This window comes from Cloeon dipterum, chromosome 4 (assembly GCF_949628265.1).
Source record: "Cloeon dipterum chromosome 4, ieCloDipt1.1, whole genome shotgun sequence".
In the NCBI taxonomy this organism is placed as follows: domain Eukaryota; kingdom Metazoa; phylum Arthropoda; class Insecta; order Ephemeroptera; family Baetidae; genus Cloeon; species Cloeon dipterum.
The window spans coordinates 629763-640290 of NC_088789.1; the positions used below are offsets into that span (position 1 = coordinate 629763).

Below are 10528 nucleotides of genomic sequence, written 5' to 3' on the forward strand. Positions count from 1 at the left end.
CTTTTCAATATTGCTATATACGTCTATTATTTTGTTTTCATTTAAATATGAAAACTAATCTAAGAACAAAATAGGAAAAATAGCAAAGAGAATTAAAATTGAGATGATTGCGGTTTTAGTACAATAAGATTTCAATGAATTTATTAAAAAATATTACAAAAGCAAGGAATTAATCGGAATTTCTTGATGTTCTATCTTTCAAAGCAATATCAAATTGCTCATATCAATTCAAGCCGCAGTGAAACTGGTAAAGCATAATGTAGAGGTGCTTCACTGGAGAAAGGATTCTGCTGGGAGTGCTGGGAAATCATCAATTTCTGAGGCGCAATACACAATTAAGGCATGCGGCGCGTGCTGTGCCAATGCACGTCCCTGGTCTCTTTTGAAGTATACGCGGGGTATTTCTTAACAAATTTACATGCCTCGAACAAATAAATTGAAACTACTGCAAGCAGGTTGTACCACTCAAACAGTGGTCTCGCAGAACACAGCAGCGTCAACCCATTCCAGTACCTCTCGCCCGCCAGGGTACGAATCAACCGCTTCCGGACAACAATTTCTCGCCACTTACAAGCAGAACTTCTCGCCAGCACGCACTGATTTTCCGTTCGTGCGCCGCGCGCCCGTCCAAAATGAGAAGCTGAGCAAGCTGCATATCACGGCGAGCGAGGTCAGCGCGCCTTGCTGCACGTCCTGGACGCCAAAAGTGCCGCAGGACCGGACGGCATCCCTGCGGTGCTGCTCAAAAACTGCGCCGAGACGATCTGCCCAAGCCTCGCCCATATTTTCAACCTTTCGCTGCGATCACGTGACCTGCCGGCTGACTGAAAGTGTGCAGCGGTGACGCCGATACCAAAAGAAGGTAACAAAAATGATTTCAATTATTACCGCCCCATCAGCGTCACCTCACTCGTTGGAAAACTCTTGGAGAAGCACGTCCGCAACCAGCTTGCAGCCTTCTTTGAGAGGATAAATTCCCTGCCAGACTGCCAGCACGGCTTCCGCGAGCTGCGCTCGTGCACGACAATGTTGCTGAAAACCCTGGACAACTGGACTGCGGCCCTCGACAGCAACAGCGGGCAACACGTGCACGCAGTTTTCCTCGACTGGGCGAAAGCATTTGACAGGGTTCCACATCAGCGGCTACTGTCTAAGCTTCATCACCATGGCGTTGACGGCGAGGTCCTCGGGTGGCTGAAAAACTTCCTCGTTGGCCGCAGCCAGTTCGTGCGTTTCGGCGGTGCACGAAGCGAACCATGTGAGGTCAAGAGCGGCGTCATCCAGGGCAGCGTGCTGGGGCCGCTGCTCTTCAACATCTACGTGTCCGACCTGCCTGCAGCCCTGAAAACTAACCAGGTGTAATACGCCGACGACTGCACAGTGTTCAGGGTAGTGAGCTGCCAAGACGACGTCGACGAACTGCAGGATGACCTCGCCCTCGTCGACATTTGGTGCACCAACAACGGCATGCAGCTGAACGCCAAGAAATGCGTCGCGATGGACATCTCTCGCGCGCCAGCCGTGGACGCCCCAGTACACGATTGGCGGCGTTGCGCTCGACTACGTCTGTACGCAGTGCCTCCTTGGCGTCCATATCTCGAGAGATCTGCGCTTGAACCACCATGTCGACGTCCAGCGAAAGAAAGCGGTGCGTACTCTTGGATTTGTGGCCCGCAATTTGCGTGGCTGCACGCAGAGAGTGAAAAGGATGGCGTACCTGACCCTCGTGAAGCCCAAGTTGTTTTACGGGACTCCGGCGTGGCATCCCTGGACCAAGGCAAACATCGGGAAGGTGGTTAGAACCCAGAACAGAGCCCTCCATTTCATCCACGGTCGCCACGTCCCGCCACCTGAGAAGCAGAACATGCTGTCCGTGCCGGCCCAACTTGGCTACAACGACCTGCTATTTTTCAAGAAGAGTCTTTGTGGCCTCACAGATTACGACGCAATGGCGCGCATCACCGAGGGCCGCGTGCACCGCGGCGACGACCCGCTGCATCCGCGGCTCCAATAGCCACCAGCACGCACCGAACTCGGCCAGTTGTGTGTTTGATTTCCGAGTCATCGCTTTTTGGAATGCTGCACCACCTGCATTGAAAGACTGTTCAGCGGCACAGTTTCCTTCCAAGTGTAAGGCGTATGTGAGTGCGTGTTTCTAGTGCAGATTAATTCCCCTCCTTTCAATGCCCATTCCGGCTCTGCCCTCCTGGGTAGAGTTTTAGCGAGATGTTTGCCAGGAATGGTGCCTTTTCTCACTGTACTTTATATTTTTAGTTTGCGACAAATTGTTTTTTAACATGTATGTACATATCTTTTGGTGAGAATAAACAAGCAATAACAAACACAGTCATGTAAAATGATATTGGTAGCAAGAATTAAGCAATTAATAAGGCCATGTAGTGTTGTTGAATCTGAACTAATAAACATGGTCTCCGTTGCTGTGAATCCCTTACAGGAATACAAATCAAACTTGCTCAACTCTCAAAATAGTTACTTGTAAGAATTTTTTACTGCACATATATGCACAAGAGTTGGGTGAAAATATTGTTCACTCAAATGCTCTTTGGAACTAATGTGTTTTCTTACGGTTAATTACTACACTTGCTTTTTACTATAATACAGTATGTAAGCAATGACTGATAGCACTCGCGAGTCGCTTTCAGACAGCGGTGGAAGTGTGGGATACGTCCTCAGATTTCACTTCACCATTTTTGCAGTGTGAGTGATGAGAAACAATATTTATTTTTTTCTGTAGGAATTCATTTGAAGACAATATAGAATTTAAATTCTTATTTGTTATACGTTCAGTTAATTCAATTGTGTTCGCATATTAGTCAATTTTAGTGATTTCGATTTTGTTAACACGAAATCTACTGTATCCAATTAGATAAATAAAAAAAACTGTCATTCAGTCAAAATAGTAATTAAAGAATCCATCCATTAAAGTGGAAGTATTTTATGTCAGAAAAAATCATGATAAGGCACTGCTCCACTGCAGGTCGCGGGAAAGTTCTTTCCTACGGTCCGAATTTATGCCGAATATGGGTAATCGAAGGTTGCAACGCATAAATAGAGTTACAAGGCAAATTCCTGAGCAGTTACAATGCAAGATTTGTCCCGGTGAAATCGTGATTCATGGTGCCACAAGTTTTTCTGTCAATCTTGAAATTTTTGAGGCGTTTAAAATGTTTTAATTTCTTCTCTAATACACAATTATAACTAAATATGTCTTAAAATGCTACAGCTTGAAGAAAAATTCTATTGATAATTTTGTTATTTCTTTTTAGCTTTAAATGGCCTTACAACATGCTTATCTCAGAACTGATACTTAAATACTAGGAAAGCGTAATAATTTTTTTTTGTTTTCAACTTCATACTTATTTCACTTTTATGACTATTATTCTATTACAAAAAGAAATAAAGACGATCGATATAATTAGAAATTTGATTTTCTGTTTTTTTGTCATGGATTGAACAGGCATTTGGAATATAAAAGAGATCAATAAACTTTATAATTATGTGCAAAGTCGTGAACGTCTGCGTGAAAAGGGGAAAATTCTGAGGGGCGAATTTGATGAAGTGCGTCATCTGTTCTTGCTGTCCACCAGAGGCTTCTCGAGAATAATGATCATATTTATTATTTATGTCAGTCGTGCTATATAGGTGTCTGACAGCAAAAAATCGTATTCTTATTTAATTCTCTTACTGTTAGGTTCTGTTGAGTTTTCACCTGGAAAAATGGGCAATGCCAACCAGACACCCGCCTACCCCAAATACCAGACCGTGGAAGCGAGGCTGGCTACCTTCTCAGGCTGGCCCAAAGATAAAACGCCCACGGCAGTTGCGATGGCCGCTGCAGGATTCTTCGACGAAGGTGACGCGTTTTAATTTTTCTGCTTGAGAGTACGTTTTAAAGACTGCCTTTGACGAAGTTTCTGAGGGTCGAATTGGGTAAATAGTGGATATTTCTCCCGACCTTAAAGCTTAAAGTCTAAAGCGCAACGTGTACACTTTTTTCCCGCCAAAACAATATGAATTCGTGGACTGCGCATGCGTAAGAACTGGTTTGAGCACTTGCAGAGAGACAAACTTCTTTGTCAGATCCAGCCAGCTCTGACGCTTGCGCACTCTCGCAAATACATTTCATATTGTTTTGGCTGGAAAGAAAGTTGCGCTCAACTTTTTTGTCGAGAAAATAGCCAAATTACCGAATTCAACACTCAAGAATCGATTGGTGTTTTCGGAAACTTCGATAAAGACTGTCTTTAAACAATAACAGTTTGAAAATATGTATACATTCGACTTTTTCCGGAAAAAATCGTCCGTTATAGAAAATGCAAAGAAAATTATGCAACGAATAAGTGTCATAATCTAATTAACCATTCCAAATTCTGATGCAGGAATAAGGACCGACAAGATGATGACATGCTTCCAATGCTCCTGCGGCAGTATATTTGATCCGTTGGATGATCCATGGGTTCAGCACGCCCGCCTTTTCTTTTGGTGTCCCTATATTAAAAACACCAACAGGGAGCAGGCTAAAGCCGCAGCTATTGCCGCCGCCATTGCCGTGGAGAGAGACGCAATTGAAAGACGGTGAGAGTAGTCGACCATATATTCCATTTCTCGGGAAAATTTGGTCGCATTTCCTCTTATGCAAACTTATTGGTTCCCTGGTATAGTTTCCGTCGAGCTCAATTCAAGGTTAAGTAATCAATTTTGAATTAGAGTTAAGAGAAAAAGTTTAGAAGTGCATTGAAACCCTGATTTTGATTTTCAAACATGAATTGACAAAAATTATAATTTAAGTATATTCTCAATCATTATTTTAGTAAATTGTTCCTCCGAATATTAAAATTAAACAATTATTCAAATTATATCTTTTTTGTGGAAAATCTGAAAAACAATTTCACCTTATGTGCTGCCAAGAAATCATAAATATATTCACCCAAAGTGACAAAATTTCCCAATGAATTAATTTAATTGACATCTGACGTGAAAACATTTTACAGAGAAAAATTACACCCTTGGAGAAAACCAGGTAACTTATTAAAAAAATGAATGCAATGTCCTCTGGAGTGTTAAATAAATGATTGCAGAAGCAGGAAATTCGGCCGGACGTCATTCCAATCTGTGCAAAGTGTGCCAAGAAAACAGTGCCGATATTGTTTTCGTGCCGTGCGAACACAAGGTCACTTGCGTTCGATGCGCTGCTTATCTGGCCCTCTGCCCAGTTTGCCAGAAGGATATAAAATCTTCTGTCAGAATTTAGTCATTGGACAACCGCTCTAACAGAAAAATTCCAAAAAAGGACGCGCTGACTAAATTTCTGAGTTTGCAGACTGTTTATTTGAAATGTAAATAAAGTTTTCAGTAATTTTTAGCGCACATTTTGGTTTCCATTTAAAAATTAAGATTAAGAAAAAAATACCATTATTGAAACTAAAAGTTATTTTGTAACGCAGAATTTCCTATCCAAATTCATCTCAAATGCTTGTAGAATTTAAATATTTTGAAGTCTTTTAACACTCTACTACATCTTTCTAATTCATAACTCGAGATGGTTCGATATAGAAGTTCGGTGTAAATTAATATGTTAGCAACGAAGTCAAACATCAAAATTCAGCGCCAAATAATAGGCTCACTCTGATTGGATGATTCTGTTCAAATGGATACGGAGACAAACAGATGACGTAGTGTATGCACACAGAACAAGTTCATACATTTCCCGCTTCCTGCACTAGGCGCTCTCGATTCTTGCGAGCTTGCTTGCTGTTGCTGTTGCCTGTCGGCAGTCAGACACGATAGAGAAAAGAGACACCGCACGTTTGCCTTTGCCTGCCGGCGCTTATGCTTAGCGCCCCGAAAACGCTCGATTTGACTAAAGTGGTGATGGTATATAGGTCTCGTCGAGTTGATTACCTGGGTGAGTTGTTAAACTGCACGAATTTTCTTCTTCAACGGAGAAGCGCAAGGCCCCATGATCTAAGGAGAGTAAAGGTAGGAGAGATGCGAATAAACAGCCAGAGTCACCAAAAGAGGGGAAGGGGTGGGGGTGAACAACCAGCGAACAAGCGACGATCACCCCCACCCCTTCCCCTCTTTTGGTGACTCTAGCTGTTTATTCGCATCTCTCCTACCTTTACTCTCCTTAGATCATGGGGCCCTGCGCTTCTCCGTTGGTTATTGTGACAAATCCGCCATGCATATTTTTAGGATGGATTTTAATTATTTTTGTTACTACAAATCCACGTTGTTTTTGTTTTCCTCTTTCCTCCTTTTTGTTTCGAAATATTGTAATTTAAAATAATTCTAGCAATCACTATTATCTGTAAGTAAGATGAATATGATTTAAATTTTTATTTTTTAAAGCTCCTATTTTTTGTAGAAATTATACCGCGAAATAAGGTATAAGTCGCGATTTTGATTGCAATACCAGTTATACTCCAATTTAGGTGTCCCCTATCCACCCCTAATCCAAATTAAATTTATTTTAATATCTTGACTCCTAAATGTGTTCTCTCTTTTATTTATTTCAGGCGATAAGAACATATTTACAACTGGAAATATATCGATCAAGTACGAAAGCAACTAATTATTTTCCTCTCTATTACTGATGGGCTTAATGGTTGGCAACACGTTCCTTTTGACGAAACGGGCAGTGGTGTTTTGATTTAAACATGGTCAAATAAAACCAGATATTTTTCTTCAACTTATGTTTAAAGCACGACATTTACGATGGAAGTTTCTTAAAACAGTTTTAAAAAACATTTAGCAATGTCTTCTTTGACTGAACACGCCGGGAACAACGACGAGTATTACGATTTCGATTTTTCCTTTGACGATGATGACGATGGCGGAGATGTCTGCGGCATAAGAAACCCGATCGTCAACCCGTTTTCAGGTTTGTGTCCACTGTTGGGGTCGGACTAATAAAACTGATTTCGAACAATTTCTTCCTATCACCCTAGTCGAAGGGCTTGTTGTAATCAAGCAGCTGTCCTCCCCTTCCTCTCTTTCGTTATGCAATATGACTTGTAAAGCGAAGTGCATTATAGACATCACCAAATGTTTTTGACTATCGATATAAATCGATATATATCGTCTGAAAAAATATCGATGTTAAAATATCGTCCTATATAACCTGGGGCGGATCACGGCAACGCAACCTTGAGAAAAAATGGCAACGCTGGGCATAAGGTAAGCATTGTACAGCGTTTCAAGGTCGAGCTAAAAAACGGTGCCGTGATCCGCCCCCCTATGTTAAGCCACAAAAAACATCGATAAAAATCGATAAATATCGTCAGAAAAAATATCGATATTAAAAATCGATTTTTATTTGGCCATGTCTAGTGCATTACATAAAAGTTATTTTGTTTCACAATTCCTTGTGCAGGGATTTGTGAGCAAAAGAACCCCAAGAAATATGATTTATGTCAGTCCTATAGTTGTCTGATTAAAAAATTCTGATTTTTTAACTTAGGTAGTGATAATTTGACTCCTGGAAAGATGCACAATGTGGAGCTTGCCAAATTTCCTAGATTTGGCGTTGTCGCTCACCGGGCACCAATCAACTCCGAATACCTGACTCTGCAAGCGAGGCTGGCTTCGTTCTCTGGCTGGCCCAAGACGACGCCCACCCCAGATGCCTTGGCAGCTGCCGGATTCTTTTACCAGGGTAGGTGATAGTGAGAGGCGTCAGGAAACTGATTTGTCTGCTTGAGTGCAATTTTCAAATTATATTATATATATTTGAACTGTTTCTTTTTCTATGGTCAAGAGTTTAATTTTATGAAAAGATGTAGGATGTATTATATAAATCTAAATAAGTGATCGGTGTTCCACAAAAACCTACAAATTTTGATAATTTAGTCACTGTTGCGCAATTTTGTTTGTGGTTAGCTAGGAAAAGGCAAAAGGAATAGATTTGATCCAAACCTGACTGGGGTCTCTTGTTTTCTTATTGTAGTTGTTTTCGTACAGTCAAAACTGTTTGTCAAATAATAATACTATCTTTGGTTTACAACCATCAGTTTAACAAACACAAACCATGTTAGGGAATTGTATTTAAATTTGGAAATTGTTCTATTTTTTACACGATGTTCAAAATAATGAAAATGACCAGCTGAAGAGAAGAAAAATATTCTGTTTCAGGTATGAACGACACAACTTTCTGTTTCCAATGCAACGGCGGTGTGCAGAACTGGGAGCCGACAGATGACCCGTGGGTGGAACATGCTTACTGGTTTTCGCATTGCACCTACATCAATATCATTAAGGGACCGGACTGCGTGAAAAAGATGAAGCGCACCAGGCTTCCAGTCGAGTCCTTCGCCGAATTGAGCCTAAACCCACCTGACAACGGCGATGGACAGGTAGGAGACGAGTCGAGAAAAAACGCTGCGGAAGAGGAAGATGAGGAGAACAGCCAAGGCGAGGGTGTTATTACCACTGCCTTGGAAGGAGCTAGCGGAAATGACGAGAAACGGTGAGGGCTGGATGATCATTTCATTTCTTAGGAAGTTTGGTCGCAATTGAATTCAAATTTTTACAATACAATGATTTCCTAGCAGTAAATGATTAAATTTATAATAATTTCAGTGCAAGTACGTAGCATTTGGAAATTTCTGACTTTAGGGAAGTTACAAAAATGCTTATATATAATTTATTCTCAATCATTTTTTTAGTTAAATTGTTACACCTAATGCTTAAATTAGTAAAATATGCACATAAACTATTTTTGTTTGCATCTATTCAAACTAAAGAAACCGTTTTCAATTTTCAATTCGTCTGCTATTCCAATGAATTATCAATAATTGGCAAAAGTGACAAAATTTCCCAAGTCTTTATTTCAATTGGATCAAATAAATAACAGGGAAACATTTACAGAGAAAAAGAACAAACGCGGAAACCACCTTTGAAGGACGCAGAAGTAGTACCTAAGAAAACAGGTAGCTTTTTCCTATTAAAATGATTGCAATTTCCTCTGAGGTCTTTAATTATGATAGCAGGATTGGAAAAGTCGGCCCGTCAATTTTGCAATGTGTGCTTTGATGAGACAGTTGGTGTGCTTTTCCTGCCGTGCAAACACTTGGTGGCATGCGTCAAGTGCACTCTAATTCTGAGCCTCTGTCCGGTCTGCTCAAAGGATATCAAAGCTTCTGTCAGAACTTACTTCTCGTAAAGCCTTCCAAAGGGAAATGCAAAAAGAACGGGTTGCCTAAATTTTTTATTGTATCCCGTTCAGTTTTAAATGTGAATAAACTTTTCATTCATTTTGCATATATTTTTGTTTTTGTTTAAAAATTAACACCGATGAAAAAAAATGGGGAATATATATAGCAAAGAGAATATTAATATTGTAGGGGCTACCACAGCGTGGCGCCACCGTCCAGCTGCAGTTGCTAGTGCAGTGAAACCTTCAGATAATTCGTGCCGTGTGCACAACGTGACAAACAATTCCACAAAGCGTGTGATTCTCGTCTCCGACAGTTTTCCCAATAAATTGAACCCTACCAAGGGGTAAGTGAATCAAACATTCAGTGATTATGTCAAAGTCAATTAAACTCTGTTTTCAGACATAAAATGCAAATAATTCGCGATATTAGATTTATGTAATATGGCGCCATGTTAAATTCAATAATTCAGAATGTAATGATTAATTCTTGAGCTCATAATGTAAATTTAAACAATCAAACTAATTGTAATTAATTTATTTTTATTGTGATTCTTAAGACTGATTTTTTGTAATTTTCCAGTTCAGGTCCGGAGTCATTAATCTCCGGTTCCGACACACGAGACGTGTGTCTTATTTGGCTTCATTGATTCCCAAAATATTGTTGTTTAGTTCTCTATATAGTTCAACGGGAGGGGTCATTTTTTTGGGATTAACGGGAGGGGTCATTTTTTGGGTGCAATGGGAATGGTCATTTTTTAGTGCAACGGCAGGGGTCATTTTTTTGGGATTAACGGGAAGGGGTCATTTTTTGGGTTCAACGGGAGGGTTCAATTTTTGGGTGCAACGGATCAGGGGTCACATTTTGGTGCAAGCAGGGGGGTCATATTTTGGTGCAAGCAGGTGGGTCATTTTTTGCTTATTATTCTTGTTTATTCTCATCATGTCATAATACAAATACAGTACACATATAGTACATTATGTCAAAGTCAAAAATTATCGATGAGTAAAAGGCAACAATGCTAGCGGAAAACCGATTTAACAGACCGAAGTCATCGCAATGCGCCCGTGGGAAAAATCACTAACACTAAAAGCACACGTTCACAGACACTTTAAAACTCTTGCCACATGTGCTGCTTGAGGAGAGCGGGGAATTGCGCGGCGTTGCAGTCTTTGAGTGCCGGAGGCAAATCGTTCCATGGCTTGACTACCCTGAAGGAGAACGCGCGCTGGCCGAAAACACTGCGGGTCGGAGGCGGCTGGAGGCGGGGGTGCTGGCCACTATCACCTCTCAATACACGACCCTCAATTATTCTCGCACGCGCGTTAAAATCGGTCTCACCACACTCACAC

At 41.0% G+C, this 10528-nt stretch overlaps 1 protein-coding gene across 3 annotated transcripts; it reads left to right on the plus strand.

Annotated features, from left to right (window-relative positions):
• Nucleotides 1–5115: 5115 nt before the first annotated feature.
• On the plus strand, nt 5116–9383 carry LOC135943514 (baculoviral IAP repeat-containing protein 3-like). 3 transcript variants are annotated; one of them, XM_065490075.1, is made up of 6 exons: nt 5116–5926; nt 6540–6904; nt 7484–7678; nt 8155–8488; nt 8890–8951; nt 9009–9383. In XM_065490075.1, exons 2-6 carry the CDS (start codon nt 6778–6780, stop codon nt 9182–9184), a joined length of 894 nt encoding a protein of 297 aa, XP_065346147.1. In that variant the 5' UTR covers nt 5116–5926; nt 6540–6777; the 3' UTR covers nt 9185–9383. The 3 variants fall into 3 exon arrangements, with proteins under 3 accessions (XP_065346147.1, XP_065346149.1, XP_065346148.1); XM_065490077.1 differs by having other exon boundaries at nt 9012–9383; XM_065490076.1 differs by lacking the exon at nt 5116–5926 and having other exon boundaries at nt 6229–6904.
• The last annotated feature ends 1145 nt before the right edge of the window (nt 9384–10528 follow it).